The sequence below is a fragment of the Schistocerca gregaria genome, chromosome 7 (assembly GCF_023897955.1).
Source record: "Schistocerca gregaria isolate iqSchGreg1 chromosome 7, iqSchGreg1.2, whole genome shotgun sequence".
NCBI classification, from domain to species: domain Eukaryota; kingdom Metazoa; phylum Arthropoda; class Insecta; order Orthoptera; family Acrididae; genus Schistocerca; species Schistocerca gregaria.
In genome coordinates, this window is record NC_064926.1 from 314,357,144 (window position 1) to 314,379,012 (window position 21,869).

General features: G+C 45.4%; 1 protein-coding gene across 1 annotated transcript in view; it reads right to left on the reverse strand.

The window, feature by feature from the left end:
* LOC126281421 (nose resistant to fluoxetine protein 6-like) overlaps positions 1 to 21,869 on the reverse strand; it is a 262,936-nt gene that overhangs the window by 117,914 nt on the left and 123,153 nt on the right. Inside the window, exon 6 of the mRNA XM_049980364.1 lies at positions 85 to 266. Coding sequence (XP_049836321.1) covers positions 85 to 266 — 182 coding nt within the window. The remainder of the gene's footprint in view (positions 1 to 84; positions 267 to 21,869) is intronic.

The following is a 21,869-nucleotide window of genomic DNA, read 5'->3' on the forward strand; positions in this document are numbered from 1 at the left end:
GTATTCGCGCAACCATTCTACGGAGAACGATTCAACAGCTCCATACCCAAAAAGCCAAAAATCATAGGCTTTGTTTATACTCACCGACGGAAGCGTGTGATTAGAGTTGGCAGCCGGTGTGTCGATGACCACAGAGTTGGTGTGGAACAGCATTACCCAAGCCATGCTGAGGAATTTGAGACCGTGCAAGCTGGTGAACCCTGCTCGGCTTGTGGACATGATGGCACACCAATTTTTGCGCGCCGAGAAAGATAACCAAATACTATCTGTAACAGAAATCACCAGTTACCTGTCTTTGGATCTTCAGTATTACAGAGATATATTTCACTATCACTTTGCGAGTCGTTTGCAACTCAATATTCTTAAGCCCTTTGTCCTCACATGCAAAATAATGCCAAAATTTTTTGACACTTGTGTATATGAAGAATCATTCGATGTTGAAACTAAAGTGTAGGGGTACATATTTGTTTATATGCGTGGTGTCTGTTCTTTCAGCTTGCTTCGCTATAACCGATTCACCTTGGCTGAAAGGACTGTCACCATATATGACCCCGTAGCCTTGTATTCGGGTCTGTCAGAAACAGACCGAAAATCTTGTAAGGGTGTTGCAGGTAGTTTGTGCTGACAAATAGAGGTTAAGAAAAAGTTCTATATGTTGCGCTGTTTCCGAGTTAACTAACATTGAAGTTAGCCACTCAGACCGTTGAGCATGCAAATTCAATCGACACGTGAGATACAATTAGTGTCAGTTGTTCTCATAGCGTATGCGCATATGATAGCTCACGAGACTGCTCAGGCTGGATCGGGTTCGATCCTTACTACCGCCCGATGTACATCTTCTGAATTACTCTCTTGTACGTTTTAGGAAACCAAACTAATAACATGTAGGCCGACGCCGTCTCTGGTAGGGCGCTTGAATGCAGAAGTGTACATATTCCGCTTTTAGCCTGCCCATACTTGCCTGTTAGCCAGGAAAGCAAGCCGCCGCACGTTATCAGCAGAACGGGCAGGCTGCTTTATTCCCATACAAGCCAAGCTACGCCCAACCCAAGCAGGCTAAAGTAATCTTGCTTGCCTGCCAGTCCTCCCGCTGATTTCTGTACACTTTCATTGTACCACTATGAGTAAGGTTCGGAAGTTGATAAAAAGTCTTTTGTTACCTGAGCATCACAAGATGAGGCTCAGTGAAATATAATATTCAATTTAGGTCATTGTAGACCATAAAATAGTGGATTTTATTTGTCCTTTTTCCTTTTCGGCGTATGTCGGGATTATTTATTAATTTGATATGAATAATTTCCTCTGCAACTTCACTCTCTTTCGAGTAGTACGGCTACTCTCAATTCGAGCCGTCTTTAGCTCACTTTTGATACATGTTTTCTGAACCATATCTGAAAGTCGAGATCGTTTGCACTTAAGAACCTGAAGACGTCTATTATACAGCAACGGCAACTAAAGTAAGATGTTGGAAATCTTGTTTTTGTAACCTTAGCGTTTATCAGCCAGATATGCCCCCAGTTCTACCAATTTTTATTACCTTTTCCAGTATGTGTATATTATAGATTCCCTGAATTCTTTTTAAGTGGCCAAAATTGTTCATTCTAAGTTCCCCAAATGCCATTTTAGCAAACAAGAAGTTCATTCTTCCTATTATGTTAACCCACAAAGTACATGTTTGGAAGAAGAAGCTTTTTCCTTAGTAAACTTTCTTCATACTACACTGCATACCACCAGAAAGTTGTTTTCATATCCACTGAGTCATGATTTTTTTCCTATTGAAACCAACATTTGCCATAAACGTAGAAAGCGTGTAAAGTGATAAGTGGCCCCAATTGCTTACTACACATTTCCATGCACTTGTCAGCCACTAAGTCTTTGTCCTCCACCAAAATATAAAATTAACGAACATGTCGTAACATACTACAGGTTTCCGAATGAGTATTTAGTAACTTTTTGTACAATCTGCGTTGCGAGACACCTTCCGATATAGTGGGTGATCAAAAAGTCAATATAAATTAGAAAACTTAGTAACTCACAGAGTAATGTAGATAGAGAGGTACAAATTGACACACACGCTTGGAATGACATGGGGTTTTATTAGAACCAAAAATATACAAAAGTTCAAAAAATGTCCGACAGATGGCGCTTCATCTGATCAGAATAGCAATAATTAGCATAACGAAGTAAGAGAAAGCAAAGATGATGTTCTTTACAGGAAATGCTCAATATGTCCACCATCAATCCTCAAGAACAGCTGTAGTCGAGGAATAATGTTGTGAACAGCACTATAAAGCATGTCCGGATTTCTGGTGAAGCATTGGCGTCGGATGTTGTCTTTCAGCATCCCTAGAGATGTCGGTCGATCACGATACACTTGCGGCTTCAGGTAACCCCAAATCCAATAATCGCACGGACTGAGGTCTGGGGACCTGGGAGGCCAAGCATGACGAAAGTGGCGGCTGAGCACACATTCATCACCAAACGACGCACGCAAGAGATCTTTCACGCATGTAGCAATATGGGGTGGAGCGCCATACTGCATAAACATCATACGTTACGGCAGGTGTTTATCAGCCAGGCTGAGGATGATGCGATTCTGTAACATATCGGCGTACCTCTCACCCGTCACGGTAGCTGTCCAGCACCAACTGTCAGAAATTTTCTGAACGTTGTATTTTTTTTTTTTTTGTTCTAATAAAACCCCATGTCATTCGAAGCATGTGTCCCAATATTTACCTCTCTATCAACTTTATTCAGTGGTTTATTAAGTTTTCAAATTTATACTGACTTTTTGTTCACCCGGTATTTGAAGCTGCCTCATAAACTCACGAAACCTCCCCTTGCTGGCCTTGGGCTCTGTTTCTTGGCTGGTATAAAAAACCTAATTCTTAATTTCTTATCGCTGTTCTTTAGGTTTGATTTGTTAATTTTCCTGATAATGCCGTAGTGTTAAATGAGGTGCAGTGAAACTATTTAAGCAAACATAGTCAAGATGTTCCATTAAGTTCCGAGTGTGCAGCCGCAAGAAATATTCTTCTTCTTCTAATATTTCGGCTGTTAACGTTCAGCCATCTTCAGAGTGAGCCGCAAGACAGCCGCTCCAGTTTTTTTTTTCTTTTTTCCGTTATTGAATTTCAATTCCCCCAGAAGGGGGCGGGCTGGCAGCAGCTTAGTATACTGCTCTACAGCCTACAGACTTTTTAAAAACGTAAAAAGAAAAGAAACAAGAAAAACAGGCAATAAAACGGTGACTTAAATTGTAAAACAGCGGAAGCCACTCCAGTGTTCGCTTCGTCCCTTTATGCTGTTGTACCGCTCGACTGCGCATACGACAACAAATGTAAATGCGCCAGAGACGTTGGTCGGCGGCAGAGACGTGCATGATGCGCGAGTTGTATCTATGACTCCGCAGTTGATCTGTGTTGGCATATCGATATATCATTGTGAGCTGCACGGTGACGACGTCTTTGCGAGTTTATTACAGCAAGTGCCAGATTCCATGATTTATCAAGATTGAAACCACTATCTCTATTAATTAAATTCGTCGTCAAGCGAATTTCAATTGCCTCCTTCACTATCGAGTCCCAAAAGGATGATGTAGTTGCCAAAATTTCGACGTTGTCATACAACATACTGTGACCATTATCAATCCAGTGCTCTGCCACTGCCGACTTGTTAGGTTGTAAAAGTCGTGTGTACCTCCGGTGTTCTGTACATCTATCTTGGACAGTACGAGTTGTTTGTCCGATGTAAGAAAGGTCACACTCACATGGAATTTTGTAAACTCCAGATTCTCGGAGCAGCAAATCATCTTTGACGGAGCCCACGAGTGCAGCTGTCTTGGGTGGAGGACGGAAAATCACTTTAGCTTTATGTCTGCCGGGAATGCGTCCTATTTTTGATGAGAGGCTACCCACATATGGCAGGAAGGCCGTCGTTTTAAAGGTTTCTTCATCTTCTTCTGCTTTATTTGTAGCCTCTTTCGGTTTCATTTTCAGTGCCCTCTGAATTTGTTGTGGAGAGTGTGGTGTCACCGCCAGACACCACACTTGCTAGGTGGTAGGCTTTAAATCGGCCGCGGTCCGGTAATATACGTCGGACCCGCGTGACGCCACTATCAATGATTGCAGACCGAGCAGGTCTACAGAGACTTCCTAGCACTCGCCCCAGTTGTACAGCCGACTTTGCTAGCGATGGTTCACTGACTTCCACGCTCTCATTTGCCGAGAAGATAGTTAGCATAGCCTTCGGCTACGTTATTTGCAACGACGTAGCAAGGCGCCAGTATCCGTACTACACTCCTGGAAATTGAAATAAGAACACCGTGAATTCATTGTCCCAGGAAGAGGAAACTTTATTGACACATTCCTGGGGTCAGATACATCACATGATCACACTGACAGAACCACAGGCACATAGACACAGGCAACAGAGCATGCACAATGTCGGCACTAGTACAGTGTATATCCACCTTTCGCAGCAATACAGGCTGCTATTCTCCCTTGGAGACGATCGTAGAGATGCTGGATGTAGTCCTGTGGAACGGCTTGCCATGCCATTTCCACTTAGCGCCTCAGTTGGACCAGCGTTCGTGCTGGACGTGCAGACCGCGTGAGACGACACTTCACCCAGTCCCAAACATGCTCAATGGGGGACAGATCCGGAGATCTTGCTGGCCAGGGTAGTTGACTTACACCTTCTAGAGCACGTTGGGTGGCACGGGATGCATGCGGACGTGCATTGTCCTGTTGGAACGGCAAGTTCCCTTGCCGGTGTAGGAATGGTAGAACGATGGATTCGATGACGGTTTGGATGTACCGTGCACTATTCAGTGTCCCCTCGACGATCACCAGAGGTGTACGGCCAGTGTAGGAGATCGCTCCCCACACCATGATGCCGGGTGTTGGCCCTGTGTGCCTCGGTCGTATGCAGTCCTGATTGTGGCGCTCACCTGCACGGCGCCAAACACGCATACGACCATCATTGGCACCAAGGCAGAAGCGACTCTCATCGCTGAAGACGACATGTCTCCATTCGTCCCTCCATTCACGCCTGTCGCGACACCACTGGAGGCGGGCTGCACGATGTTGGGGCGTGAGCGGAAGACGGCCTAACGGTGTGCGGGACAGTAGCCCAGCTTCATGGAGACGGTTGCGAATGGTCCTCGCCGATACCCCAGGAGCAACAGTGTCCCTAATTTGCTGGGAAGTGGCGGTGCGGTCCCCTACGGCATTGCGTAGGTTCCTATGGTCTTGGCGTGCATCTGTGCGTCGCTGCGGTCCGGTCCCAGGTCGACGGGCACGTGCACCTTCCGCCGACCACTGGCGACAACATCGATGTACTGTGGAGACCTCACGCCCCACGTGTTGAGCAATTCGGCGGTACGTCCACCCGGCCTCCCGCATGCTCTCTATACGCCCTCGCTCAAAGTCCGTCAACTGCACATACGGTTCACGTCCACGCTGTCGCGGCATGCTACCAGTGTTAAAGACTGCGATGGAGTTCCGTATGCCACGGCAAACTGGCTGACACTGACGGCGGCGGTGCACAAATGCTGCGGAGCTAGCGCCATTCGACGGCCAACACCGCAGTTCCTGGTGTGTCCGCTGTGACGTGCGTGTGATCATTGCTTGTACAGCCCTCTCGCAGTGTCCGGAGCAAGTACGGTGGGTCTGACACACCGGTGTCAATGTGTTCTTTTTTCCATTTCCAGGAGTGTATTTACATTGTAAACCATGTATCGTCAAGAGCGACGTTCGTCATTGATGGATTAAAGTTAAGTATTCCACCAGCTACGTCTATTTTGCTTAATTATAATTCCCTTGTCATGTTCCAGACCTCACGCCAGCCTGCGTGAGCTGAGACGCGTGCATTTCGGCCTCCTTTAATAACACAGGGTTGGCTCTCCAGCCAACCACAACAGAGAGTACCCATTGTCTTCAAACACTCTTTGTAAGCGGAAAAGTTCATCTTGCAGACTGCTTTCGTCAGAAGTAATATGCGCTCTGTGAGTCAAAGTTTGGAGAACACTCATTGTCTGGGCAGGATGGTGGCATCTATTTGCACGTAAATACAGATCAGTGTGTTTCGGCTTCCTATACACTTCATGTCCCAAAGTGCCATCCTCTCTGCGCCGAACCAAAACATCCAAGAATGGAAGGCATCCCTACTTTTCAATTTCCATTGTAAACTTTATTTGATCGTGGAGGGAGTTCAGATGTCGTAAGAACTCTTGCAAGTTGTCTTCACCACTGGGCCAAACTACAAAGGTGTCATCAACATACCTCCAGAATACCGTGGGTTTCAAGTCAGCAGATTCGAGCGTCTTCTCCTCGAAGTCCTCCATAAATAAATTGGTCACCACAGGGGATAAGGGACTACCCAGGGCGATTCCGTTCGTCTGTTCAAAAAATTCGTTGTTAAATAAGAAATATGTGGAGGTCAGAACATGTTTAAATAAAGCTGAAATCTCTTTGCCAAAACTTCTTTCAATAAGTTGTAGAGGTTCCGCTTCGCCTTCTGACCCTGCTTTGGCCCCATGGTAAAGACAACTTGCAAGAGTTCTTAAGACATCTGAACTCCCTCTGACGAAAGCAGTCTCCAAGATGAACTTTCCCGCTTACAAAGAGTGTTTGAAGACAATGCGTACTCTCGACAACAAATACAGAGGGCACTGAAAATGAAACCGAAAGAGGCTATAAAGAAAGCAGAAGAAGATGAAGAAACCTTTAAATCGATGGCCTTCCTGCCATATGTGGGTAGCCTCTCATCAAAAATAGGACGCATTCCCGGCAGACACAAAGCTAAAGTGATTTTACGTCCTCCACCCAAGACAGCTGCACTCGTGGGCTCCGTCAAAGATGATTTGCTGCTCCGAGAATCTGGAGTTTACAAAATTCCATGTGAGTGTGACCTTTCTTACATCGGACAAACAACTCGTACTGTCCAAGATAGATGTACAGAACACTGGAGGTACACACGACTTTTACAACCTAACAAGTCGGCAGTGGCAGAGCACTGGATTGATAATGGTCACAGTATGTTGTATGACAACGTCGAAATTTTGGCAACTACATCATCCTTTTGGGACTCGATAGTGAAGGAGGCAATTGAAATTCGCTTGACGACGAATTTAATTAATAGAGATAGTGGTTTCAATCTTGATAAATCATGGAATCCGGCACTTGCTGTAATAAACTCGCAAAGACGTCGTCACAGTGCAGTTCACAATGATATATCGATATGCAAACACAGATCAACTGCGGAGTCATAGATGCTACTCGCGCATCATGCACGTCTCTGCCGCCGACCAACGTCTCTGGCGCATTTACATCTGTGGCCGCATGTGCAGTCGCGCGGTACAACAGCATAAAGGAACGAAGCGAACATTGGAGCGGCTATGAGTCCTCTCCCTCCTTGGTTCCTCCCCTTTCGTTTTCTCCCCTCCTCTCCTCCCCTCCCTCCTTGTTTTTTTTTTCCTCCTCCAGGTCCCGCCCCCCATCTGCCTCTGGCTCGGGAGTGTCATATTTGTGCCACCATTTTCGTACAGTGTTTTACAGTGTGTTTTCCAGTGAGTGTTCCGTGGTGTGTCTTTAGGGACGTGTAGCGAACAGCCATCATACTGTCGCTGGGTGTGATTTCTTTTTTATCTCTTGCGAACAGAAACCAGCCTGTCGCCATGTTTTTTAATTGTGTGTCTATTATGTTACTTGTCCGATTCCAGTGTCTTTTATCGACATTGCCAACCCTTTTGCTTTCTGTTTTAATTTTCCGCATTTTTACGCCGTTTTACACTTTAAGTCATCATTTTATCGCCTGTTTTTCCTTGTTTCTTTCTTCTTCCTTTTCCTACTAAAAAGTCTGTAGGCTGTAGAGCAGCGTACTAAGCTGCTGCCAGCCCCCCCCCCCCCCCCTTCCTTCAGGGGGAATTCAAAATCAATAAAGAAAAAAAACCTGGAGCGGCAGTCTTGCGGCTCACTCTGAAGATGGCTGAACGTTATACAGCCGAAGTATTAGAAGAAGAAGGAGATTTCTTGCGGATGCACACCCGAAAATTAATGGAACAGTCTTTGCACCACCGAAACCTGAAGATTCACATAGTCACGATGGTTTGACATCGCAAACTGTTGTCAAGTGCAGCTGGCTCCACGAATCCCGTGAAATTTACAGGGTTGCAGAGACCCATGTTAGCCTGTTCTAACCTCTGTGCTTCAGTAGACATGCACTCGTGAGTCTCCGTTGCGACAGGTTGAGTTGCTTTTTGGTTGCGGCGGAGGTAGGGGCAGGCGTTCTCGAAAGAGAATTTGCACACGTCTGCCTGAATTTTCGTGCGCGACAGCCTTATTGGCTGACTTCAGTGCTAATTAAGTCGAAAACGCAATGTTTCGAATATTTTTACTAACAGTTATTTCTCAGCTCAGCCTGCACTGCAACACCCTACATGTTTTTAGTATGTATGGATGACGAAATGGAAATTCTGACATTAGCCGCGATCAGGCACCAAAAAAATTCAATTGCGACAAGAGAAAATTTGTGCCGGATCGGGACTCGATCCCGGATATCCGGCTTCACTGGAGCGATCAACTTGAGCTGTCCGAGCACGCTTTTCGTTAAACCGAAATTCCCAACTTGTCGCTCACTACATACGTAGCGTCCCATGTGCAGTGCCCTCCGCAGCTCGCAGCCACGCTGATTCTCGCAAGAGACCACTAGTTGACGCAAGGCGGACATATTTATAACTGTTGCGTCTGTTCTTTTGGACATTGCTGGTCGGTGGACAGACCTTCAAAATGTGTTGACCAAATCAAGAGACGTACACTCTATGCATCATTGTGGGTCGAGGCAGTAAGGCAATGTATGGCCCCATGTTATCGTGTTGAAAGCTAACGTCAGAGGTGCCTTGTACAATGGATACGGCGACCTACCTTAGCACGCCACAAATGTAGCCGAGGCTGTATAAATTATCAGCAATGTGAACTGAAGGCGGCCATGTTGTGTAGTAAATGGCACCCCATACCATTAGGCCAAGCAGTGGGATTTTACCGCGTAGACGGTTGCAACGTTGTAATGTCCGACCTCCAGGGAGCCTCCAAACATACACTACTGGCCATTAAAATTGCTACACTAAGAAGAAATGCAGATGATAAACGGGTATTCATTGGAGAAACATGTTATACTAGAACGACATGTGATTACATTTTCACTCAATTTGCGTGCACAGATCCAGAGAAATCACTACCCAGAACAACCACCTCTGGCCGTAATAACGGCCTTTATACGCTTGGGCATTGAGTCAAACAAAGCTTGGATGGCGTGTACAGGTACAGATACTCATGCAGCTTCAACACAATACCACAGTTTATCAAGAGTAGTGACTGGCGGCTTTTGACGAGCGAGTTGCTCGGCCACCATTGACCAGACGTTTTCATTTGGTGAGAGATCTGGAGAGTATACTGGTCAGGGCAGCACTCGAACATATTCTGTTTCCAGAAAGGCCCGTACAGGACCTGCAACATGCGGTCGTGCATTATCCTGCTGAAATGTAGCGTTTCGCAGGGATCGAATGAAGGGTAGAGCCACGGGTCGTAACACATCTGAAATGTAACATCCACTGTTCAAAGTGCCGTCAATGCGAACAAGAGGTGACCGAGGCGTGTAACCAGTGGCACCCCATACCATCACGCCAGGTGAAACGCCAGTAAGGCGATGACGAATACACGATTCCAATGTGCGTTCACCACGTTGTCGCCAAACACGGATGCGACCATCATGATGCTCTAAAAAAATGACGTTTTGCTATTCACGGACCCAGGTTCGTCGTTGAGTAAACCATCGCAGGCCCTCCTGTCCGTGATGCTGCGTCAAGGGTAACCTCAGACATGGTCTCCGAGCTGATAGTCCATGCTGCTGCAAACGTCGTCGAACTGTTCGTGCAGGTGGTTGTTGTCTTGCAAATGCCGCCATCTGTTGACCCTGCTGAACCCACCGATTCCATATTCTGCTAAATGTCATTGGATCTCGAACAACGGGAGCAGCAGTGTCGCGATACGATAAACCGCAATCGCGATAGGCTACAATCCGACCTTTATCAAGGTCGAAAACGTGATGGTACGCATTTCTCCTCCTTACACGAAGCATCACAACAACGTTTCACCAGGCAACGCCGGTCAACTGCTGTTTGTGTATGAGAAATCGGTTGGAAACTTTCCTCATGTCAGCATGTTGTAGGTGTCGCCACCGGCGCCAATCTTGTCTGAAGGCTCTGAAAAGGTAATCATTTGCATAACACAGCATCTTCTTCCTGTCGATTCAATTTCGCGTCTGTAGCACGTCATCTTCGTGATGTAGCAATTTTAATGGTCAGTAGTGTATTTAATAATTGGAAACTGAGTCACTGATTCAGAAAAATCAGGCAGTCAAAAGTATATTACCAGATACAAGACAGTTATAGTGATTTGGCTATAATTGACGATGAAAATTTGGATTAGGACTAATCTTTAACTAACAATATCTTCTGAACTTATTAACTTTCGTCCAATTCAAATACGTCAATGAAAACAGAAAAATTAGTTCTCTTTTTGAAAGTGGGCTTTCCTTCCGAATTTACCTATGGCTAGATGTACGAAATTTTTAATTTGCAATAACGTTTGAGTGCCATCATTTCTCACGAAAGTAATTTGCTCATTGCAATCAGAACAACTAATTGAATGATCTGAATAATAAATTTCTGTGTGTGTAAGGGGGTGGGGCTGTTTTTACAGTCTTGATAAATACTATGTGATTAACGTAAGAACTTGAACATCGGAATTTTAAAACAAAATTAGCGAAAATTTTATACAGTTAGTAATACATGAAACAGGATTGAGTACAAAGTAGGGTGGTGGGTGTAAACCTGCTTTGTCACAAAGGTAAGCTGCGGTGACGGTTGCCATGGGAAGAATCGTGGTTCTACAGACGTCTTCTTAGTGCCAATTTGGATACATCTCTTATTGTAAGTAATACCCGTTTCCCGACTAAAGATAAGTAGCGTGAATGCTCGATCCTGAGCGGCCAAAGAAACAATATGTTCGTCCTTCTGACCGCTAGTCGGATAGGGCCCCTGACATCCTGCATGGCGTTGAGCATAGCTCTCACGAACTCATCTATACCTTGTTCCCATGATAGACATGGGATACCTACAACGAGGGCAGCAATATCACGGAACCATAAACTGCAGTCTCAGTACGTCATGTTGTTTCCGCTGTAGAATTCCGGCACATGGTGGTGCATATTTGTTCAACTCACAAAGGGTCAATATTGAATGCGATTTCTGTATTTGAAACCTGCTGCGCCATCTCTCATTCACACAGAATTGTATAAGGAGCAATCAAGTAGTTTCCATTCAAACGGTGTACAGTCCAGTATCGGTATGACACTCAGGAAAAATCGTTTTGAATATTGAGGCAATTATCCCACTTACGCACCAGGTAGAAGATACCAATTTGGCAAATCACACTGACCTGCAGCGTGAAGAAATCTTTGACTGCCTGCAGCAAATCCTCGTCCGGCAGGAATCGTCAATTCCTCTAGGTCTTTCGCAACGGGCCGAAGGCGTGATTATAGCATGGGGAGAGACTGGGATTATAGGCTGGGTTCTCTAGTGTCTCCCACTTGTGTTGGCTAAATTTTTACGTTACGAAATTTGTGATATGAGGACGTACACTCTCATTAAATAGCAGCACTCATCGTCACACCATTCCACAATGGTCATTTTCAGCAGGTATGCTTCCCCATACACATTATTTATTCACCGATGGATGTATGCCGGTTTTTTGTGTTTCAACGGCCGAGAAAAGAAAAGGTGTTGGTCCAGTTGGAAGCATTTCGTAACGTCGCCATAGTTCACGTTTTCTCATTTACTGCCCGCAGAGACAGAAAGATACGACAGCCACACTAGTCCTTTGTCTGTATTGTATGTCGATGCTTCTATACTCGCATCAGAGTCGTGGTACGTTTCATATATGCTGCAACAACGCCCTCAGACGGAACCTGTTTGATCGCTCCTTGTAGATAGCGTTCGTCCTGTCTACTTTGTACTACTTGTGTTGACATACATGACGTGAATGTACGATCCTGCATGGCCGAGGATGGAGCCAACGTTATGTCCTCTTTGGCGCGCTAGCCATACAGGGCGGTTAAGAACCTGCATGGCATTGATTATTACCTCAAATAACCCATTAGTTTTATATTTTCTCACTGACAAACGCGCGCACCAAAATCGTGGAAGAATACAATGCCGTCTTGGTAGTTTATGATCCCACCGCTACTGATTTCCGACATGAGCTGGTAGACACACTGACGGAAGAAATTTGCAACACCAAAAAGTAATTAATTTAGAGTACTGAAATTTCAGGAACGCATTTGTCTTGGTAAAATGATTAAGTGACTAACACTGCAAGATCACAGGTGAATGTGAGCGCGAGATGAGCCATTGCAAATGTCAAATGCTGGTACATCCGTAGCCGGTATAACCGCCAGAATGATGAATAAAACCATGAAAATGTAAATGCGTTGTGTTGTACAGGTGTCGGATGTCAGTTTGTGGGATGGGGATCAATGCCTGTAGAACTTCGTCGGTCAATACAGGGATCGTTAATTCCGTTTGTGAGTGATGATGGAGTTACTCTCCGCTGATGTCTTATATGTGTTCGATTGGAGACAGATCTGCAGATCGAGCAGGTCAAGGCAACATTCAGACGCCCTTTAGAGCACACTGGGCTACAACAACAGTATGTGAGCTAGTGTTATCCTGTTAGAAAACACCCCCTGGAACGCTGTTATTGAATGGCAGAACAACATGTCGAATCGCCAGATTGACGTACAAATTTGCAGTCAGGGTGCGTGGGATAACCACGAGAGTGCTCCTGCGGTCACAGCATTACTGCAGGTGTCAGTCCAGTGTATCCAGCAAGCAGACAGGTTAGTTGCAAGCCCCCAAATGGCATCCTTCCAACCAAGACACGGTCAGCACTGGCACCGAGGCAGGATCCACTTTCATCAGGTAACACAACAGACTTCCAACATGCCCTCCAAAGAGCTCTCACTTGACACCACTGAAGTCGTAAATGTCGGTGGTTTGAGGTCAGTGGAATGCACGCTACAGGACATCTGGCTCGGAGCTGTCCTTGAAGTAACATTCTAGTGAGCACCGCTGCTGAAAGTCAAGTACAATGTCTACATTGCTGCTCTCTGCAGTATCGCAGAAGGAACAAACAGCTTCTCGTAGCTCTATTACATGACCTCGTTCAGACTCGATGAGGTGTTGATAATGGCGTCTTTGTCGTCTTAAAGGCATTCTTGACTAAGTTCAACTCCTCACGTCCAATCTCAAAGGTAACTAAAGCTTACCACCGGTAGACCGCGTAATTAAAGGAAATCTGATTTGCTTGCTTAGATTGGCGCTAAGAGGAGCACTCTTATGCGACTGACGCGAAATTTGAATAGATATGATCTTTCAGATGTAGAAATACGCATATCGGCTTCTTAGTGTTGCCATTTTCTCCCGTCAGTTTATATCTTCTTCTCAAAAACACTCATTATTTACATGCTATTTCTCATATTGATTAACGCTGAGTAAGCTTCCCTTTTATATGGAATGTAGACAGCGTTACTCCTATCTACACTCCTGGAAATGGAAAAAAGAACACATTGACACCGGTGTGTCAGACCCACCATACTTGCTCTGGACACTGCGAGAGGGCTGTACAAGCAATGATCACACGCACATCACAGCGGACACACCAGCATTTGTACACCGCCGCCGTCAGTGTCAGCCAGTTTGCCGTGGCATACGGAGCTCAATCGCAGTCTAGCATGCCGCGACAGCGTGGACGTGAACCGTATGTGCAGTTGACGGACATGCGGGAGGCCGGGTGGACGTACCGCCGAATTGCTCAACACGTGGGGCGTGAGGTCTCCACAGTACATCGATGTTGTCGCCAGTGGTCGGCGGAAGGTGCACGTGCCCGTCGACCTGGGACCGGACCTCAGCGATGCACGGATGCACGCCAAGACCGTAGGATCCTACGCAGTGCCGTAGGGGACCGCACCGCCACTTACCAGCAAATTAGGGACACTGTTGCTCCTGGGGTATCGGCGAGGACCATTCGCAACCGTCTCCATGAAGCTGGGCTACGGTCCCGCACACCGTTAGGCCGTCTTCCGCTCACGCCCCAATATCGTGCAGTCCGCCTCCAGTGGTGTCGCGACAGGCGTGAATGGCGGGACGAATGGAGACGTGTCGTCTTCAGCGATGAGAGTCGCTTCTGCCTTGGTGCCAATGATGGTCGTATGCGTGTTTGGCGCCGTGCAGGTGAGCGCCACAATCAGGACTGCATACGACCGAGGCACACAGGGCCAACACCCGGCATCATGGTGTGGGGAGCGATCTCCTACACTGGCCGTACACCTCTGGTGATCGTCGAGGGGACACTGAATAGTGCACGGTACATCCAAACCGTCATCGAACCCATCGTTCTACCATTCCTAGACCGGCAAGGGAACTTGCTGTTCCAACAGGACAATGCACGTCCGCATGTATCCCGTGCCACCCAACGTGCTCTAGAAGGTGTAAGTCAACTACCCTGGCCAGCAAGATCTCCGGATCTGTCCCCCATTGAGCATGTTTGGGACTGGATGAAGCATCGTCTCACGCGGTCTTCACGTCCAGCACGAACGCTGGTCCAACTGAGGCGCCAGGTAGAAATGGCATGGCAAGCCGTTCCACAGGACTACATCCAGCATCTCTACGATCGTCTCCATGGGAGAATAGCAGCCTGCATTGCTGCGAAAGGTGGATATACACTGTACTAGTGTCGACATTGTGCATGCTCTGTTGCCTGTGTCTATGTGCCTGTGGTTCTGTCAGTGTGATCATGTGATGTATCTGACCCCAGGAATGTGTCAATAAAGTTTCCCCTTCCTGGGACAATGAATTCACGGTGTTCTTATTTCAATTTCCAGGAGTGTACTTTGTGTGTAACGCATATCACTTTCATTTCCAAACAGTTGGTGGACTTCACGGTAACCTGACATTTGTTGTATTTTACGATGTTCCAATTTCAAGTGACTAAGGAAAAAAATTGTTCAAAAGTGTGTGAAATCTTATGGGGTCATCAGTCCCTAAGCGTACACATTACTTAACCTAAATTATCCTAAGGACAAACACACACACCCATGCCCGAGAGAGGACCCGAGCCTCAAAGGAAAACGAAAAATTGTTAAACCAACTCAGGCACATTAGATAGTAATTCACTTCGCAACCAGTTTTGTGCATTGTCCATTACCCAGCGACATTTAACTCATAGGAGGTATGTATGTGTTTTTATAGCCGTCCAGGAATCTTGTTTATTCAAACAAGACCCACATTAGTGGCTTAACACACTGTCTACTCTCAGTAATGTGACCACTTGCGGCTTAACACACCGTCCTTTCACAGTGATGTAAACACTTGCCAAAACACTGAATAACCACCTTTTGCTGTGCAGGCTGCTGCGGGACGTGCAGGAAGAGAGTCAATGTTATTCTGGAAAATACCGACAGGGATGAGAGCCATGCCGACTCCACAGATGTGGCCAGTTGTCCTAGCTAAGGATCCATGGAGCGAACAGTCTGATCGAGATAGTTCCGCAGATACTCGATTGTGTTTACATCCAGTGATCTTGGTGGCCATAATGGTGCTCTTCGAACCAAGAACGTATACTGCACGCTGTGTGACACATACATTGTCCTGCTGGTAGATGCCATCGTGCCGAGGAAAATAAACTGTATGTGGGGATGGACATGGTTCCCGACAATAGATGCATAATTATGTTTACCACTGTGTCTTCCAGAATAACACAAAAACATTGCACAGACCATAATGTTCCCTCCTCCAGCCTGGACTGTTTGTGCTCAGACCCTTCACGCCGTACACGCCAACGACTACATGTCTGACGGAGTAAAGAACGATTCATCTGAAGATGCTACCTGCCACTGCTCAGTGGACGTCCAGTTGTGGCACTGGCGTACAAATTCCAGCCTTCATTGCAAATGAATGGCATTCGGAATGGGTGCATCAACCAAGGCGCCTGCTGCGAAGTCCCATACGCAGCAACAGTTGTTCAGCCGTTATTGAGGAGACACCGCTGGCAGCGCCTTGATGCATTTGGGCAATCATTTGCCCAACAGTTCCACGTCTATTCGCCCGAACATATCCGCAGATAGCCGGCCGCTGTGGCCGAAAAGTTCTAGGCGCTTCAGTCCGTAACCACGCTGCTGCTCCGGTCGCAGGTTCGAATCCTGTGTCAGGCATGGATGTGTGTAATGTCCTTAGGTTAGTTAGGTTAAGTAGTTCTAAGTTCTAGGGGACTGATGACCATAGATGTTAAGTCTCATAGTGCTCAGAGCCATTTGATCCATTTTTGATCCGCAGCTGTCGTTCATCCCTGTCAGTTATGGCGCATTGTGACCAGGGTGTCCTCGGCTCCTGTTTCGTATAGCGCCACTTTGCCACGCACGGTGTACTGTAACCACGGCGACACACGAACAGGTTACAAACTTAGACATTTCGGAAATGCTTGCACCCTTGGCCCAAAAGTCTATCGTCAAACCCTTTTGGACGACCGATAAATAGCGACATTTGTACATTGCGACGAGAAATGCACTTTGATCCCCAACAAGACTTATACACTCTTCACTGCTATTACTGCCAGCGGCTCTCTGCACACGTTGACGACGAACATACGAGGTGGCCACATTAATGTGGCTAGTCCGTGTATACCGTAATAATAGGATGATGTGTTGCATCAGTACTCATATCTCGCCTGACGACAGCTTAAACCTGGAGACGGTCTCTATCCAGAGGGTAGTGCCCGGCTGGCCACGGCGGGGTGGACTCAAGCCGCGTACAGCGGAAGTGTCCTGTAGCGTCGTGCTGCCGGGAAAGCCACCGTCACAGCCTGAGAACTTCACTTTGTGTTCGTCACAATTAACGCTGCTCACTCAAACTTTACATCCCATCAATCTATGGATGACTATCCCCGCGCAACCTGGACTGCGTTTCTGTATGTTATTTGGGTTGACCATACTACTGATGACATACTGTGCACCGGTTTACGATCTTTCATTTCGATCTGATAACTATACTAGTACGTTACGTTTCGCCGTGCGTATTCACTCTTTATTAGCGACCTTCCTTTGTTTAAAATAAATCACGGCCAGGCACCAATGTTTTAAATACAGTGAACGTTATTGGTTTCTGCGTGACCTTTGTGTGCTTTCCGCAGTATCACTTCTCATAACAAGACTGCGGCCGCCGAAACCAGAGTGGAAAAGCTTTTTCTGCTTTGGCCCACGAGGACGAGGAAAGCTTGGCACTCTTCCTGTTGCTCTCTTGACTGCTCTTCGCCTGTCTCCGAGTGACAGACAGAAATATGAATTCATCGTACCAGTGTGTATCAGCTGCACAAACGGACAACTGTGCATGTTAAGGCGCCGCTTCAGGAATTGAGGGGATGCGCCATTCCCGGTCGAATCCGCTCGGTACTTTAACGAGGGGGGGTCGGTATGCTGGCTATCCTGGATGCGGTTCTTAGGCGATTTCTCACATCCCACTAGGTGAATACTGTGCTGTTACCAAGTGCCGCCTCACGAATCACTAACATTTAGAGAACTTATGCTCAGTTTCATACGAGCAACATTACACACACACAGTTGGGATGCACATATTCCATCCCGTGGGATAGTGGCGTGGCGACAAGAAGCGCATTCGGCAACGAGATTTAGGTGAACTTACATTGAGGTTACAAAGGTCGTTGGATATAGATGGTGCAAGTATCGCATACAGAAAGTATAAAAGGGATTTGCATTGACGGAGCTGTTATCTGTACTCAGGTGATTCATGTGAAAATGTTGTCGGCGTGACTATGATCGCACAATAGGATTAACGGACCTTGAACGAGAAATGGTAATTAGTGCTAGACACATGGGACGTAAGTATTCTCCGCCCCAGAGTGCTAAGAGTGAGCTGAGACTATCACACTTGAGGCGTTACCTCTCACCACGGACAAGGCACTTGCCGTCGGCCTTAACTTAACGACCGAGTGCAGTGGCATTTGCCTAGAGTCGTCGGTGCTAACAGACAAGCAACACTTCTTGAAGTAAACGCAAATGTCAGTGTTGGATGTTCGACTAACCTATCCGTTAGGATAGTGTGGCGATATTTGACGTTAATGTGCTATGGTAGCAGACAATCGACGTGAGTGCCTTGGCTAACAGGACGACGTCGCCTGCAGCACCTCTCCTGGGCTCGTGACCGTATCGGTTGGATCCTAGACGATTGGAAAACTGTGGCCTGTTCAGTTGAGTCCCGATTTCAGTTGGTAAAGGTGGATGGTAGGGGTAGAGTGTGGCTTGAGTCGACGAAGCCATGGACAAAGCACTGTGCATGTTGTTGGTGGCTCCATAACGATGTGGGCTGTGTTTACTTGGAATGCACTGGGTCCTCTGGATGTTAGGAAAATTGACAGACCATTTGCATCCATTCATGGACGCCATGTTCCCAAACAACGACTGGATTTTTAAATAAGACAATGCTTCATGTCTCCGCTCAACGAGTGTTCACGATTGTTTTGAAGAACATTCTGGACTGTTTGAGAGAATGGTTTGTCCACACAGATCATCCGACATGTATCCCATCGAACATTTACGGGACATAACCGAAATGTCAGTTTGTGCACAAAATCCTCCACCGGAAACACTTTCGCAATTATGTACAGCTATAGAGGAAGCAAGGTTCATTATTTTTGCAGGGGACGTCCAACAACTTGTTGAGACCTTACCATGTCGAGGTGTACGCCTGGCAAAAGAAGGGAGTATCACGTGAATTTTGTCACTTCAACGTATTTCAGAATTTGTAGTTGAAGACAGTTGTATCTTTGTTAGGTATTTTGTAACTGAAGAAGTGAAACAAATTGATTTACTGAATTCATCGCAGATGAATGTGTAAGTCCTCTGTAGTGGGACATCTGATGGACGAAATCGTATCAAGTTGGTGTTATCTGAGAGAAATTGTTCAAAAGAATGTGCATGCTCATGTCCAAGGCCTAAGCCGCAGGTTATCAACAATAAGAGCTGTCCAAATCTTTAGAACAACCACTATACAATACCTACATACCACAAGCAGAGGTCAGGCACGGTGAACACAGCACAGTGTCACAATGGCGGCACGCACACGGGTATGAACCGCTATTCACTAGTGCAAAGCAATTACCGGTGACGCAGGAGGCCATTTGGCTTGTGGCTTACCTCGTTCCAAGGCTCGTAAACGTGTAATTATTCCCGCACAGGACTGTATCTAAGACAGATAATCCCCTAGGGGGGCATCTATGATGCGAGCTCTACCAGAGCAAGCGTTGTGATAACTAATCCACAAAAAAAGTGTATTACTTAACTGTGTAAAATTTTATCATGCAATTTATGACTCATTAGCGAACTTGGCAATGCTTCGATAATGATAAGTGTGTGTGAGAAATGGATTGAGTCCTAATCTGGTGCGTCCTTGAGAATTACGTCAGGCCGCAAATTTCGGTTCCTCGTCGCGATTTCGGCCACTTTAAGGCTACGGAACTCGAAGTTATAATAATATTTTTAGAATATGAATGAAGAAGACTACTTTGTTACTGATTTTGTATCTGCTGCCTTAAGGCTTCATTTTTTTACACAATACGATCACAAATTTTCAGAATATACAACAGTTATCATTTTTGGGTTGCAGTGCGGAAAAAGTATGAACTGGGTTTTGAGCTAGCAGTTCGTGAAAGGGCAACATAATACTAATCATACGAAAGACACCCTTATTGCAAATTAATTCCAACTATTTCAATGTATGTACTTAAATTTTGTTTGTTGTTACTGAAAACGAAAGTTAGTCTGGCAACTAGAGTCGCTTAAAATGAATGGGTAGACTTGTTGGTATCATTGGTATACGGGGTCTTAGCGCGACCTCTCGCGATGCTGAACCTGTGAGGATAGTAGTTTCAGTGACGTTACCTCTCATAGTTCTGATCAGCAAATGGTTAACATTACGAAATTTCGGAGAATTGAGACTGCGTAGTATACTAATATTAATGGAACACTGACTTTAAGGCTCAAACTGCGTGGCGGAAAGCCAGCTGGATATTGTGAATTTAGAAATTCTTGCGGATAATGAAGTGCATCTTCAGTGGTGATAACAGTACTGATCGACTGGTATTCCTTGAGTTGTCCTATTAATTTCTCCAAAATGATTTTGTTTATTTCAGACGCAGAAATATTACGGGATGTAATGATCGTTATTACGCAAAAGCAATCTTATGCATTCTGTAAAAGATAACTGAATGTAAAACAATCTTCACAAATTAGAAGATCAGTTGTTGGCTTAACGTTAAAAGATTCTCATTGACTGATGTGTAACCATGCCCATGTGGTATTGTGCCACTTCCAAGAACCTGCTATGATGTTAGTTCTTAAATTAAAATTAGTAACGGATGTCCATAATAGCTGACGATTTAAGACAGTCTTTGATAATATCAGTCCTTGTCCCTTTTACCGAAAACCATCAGCGAATACAAAAGTTAAGCCATCCATCAATTCATGACATGATATAAGATATGTGAGAGTACGATCGATAGTTCAGGGCGAGCTCCATGTGTCATGTTCATTCATACCTAATTATTAATTTTTCCTCTGAGAAAAACTTCCAAGGAGGAATAGTACATATTGACCTTTGCCCGCAGGAAACACGTAAGGGTAATTTGGAAGTGGAATGAAGAGTTCTCCACCCGTTACAAGTGTAGCAGCGATGCCTAATGATACACAAGAAGCTAAATAACATATTTATCGAAATGGTGCCAGAAGTCGATTAAACAAAAATCTTTTACCAGTGTCTCCAGGATATTATCCTGCACTTCCTGTGTAATACAGTCATATGCTTTGCACTGAGTTCGTATTAATTTCAGATGGTTAATATTTTCTACTCTGGAAGTTCGTTAATATTGTATGAATTTCTGAGCGTAATATCATACGTATTTCCATTACGTTGGTCATCACGTACTGGCGTTGGTGTTCCACAATTACATAAATCACAGTGACGTACAACTTTGTCTTCAATTTCTGTAAAAGTCTTATTAAGAATATCTTGTGCTTAATTAATTAAATCTGCCATCTAACTTCACAGAGGAAATCCTCTCCCAGATAGCAATTGGTTGACACGGATAACAAAAAAATTGAGATGATGGTGAATAAATATTCCATTTTTGATGGCGTCTGTGAAATTGCCATCTCTGCCAGAGTGTAATCGAAATCATCATCATTCTCCAGGCGGTTTAATGCACTACAAATTGCTTGGAACGCTGAATAATCATCGCCATCAACAGTCTTCAGTCTATTAAATGAGGTAGGTATATGAACGTGATGTAAAAGAATACGTAAAAGGAAACATTAACTTTCATTTAGATAAACTGTATAAACTGTGACAAGAGCCGGTACAGTAGATTCTTCGCAAACTTGTCTTTTGAACAGAGATCAGAAAAAGCAGAAAGAGTAGTTTGTTGCACAATATGTTTCCTAGACAAAATAGATTTTCTAGATGAACTGCTAAGAGTATTACAGTAGAAAATCGGTAATCAATATTTTTTTAAAGATACCACGTTGCTTCACAGGAACATATATAATTACCATTGGTATATCGGTTAGCTCGTCTGCATCATTTTATACGTGCATTAAAACTTCTTAGTGAAAGTGGATTGTTTGGAACGTTCCACTTGTTATCAATATCGGCGTACCCATGTACTTTAAAGATAGCAGCAGGCCTC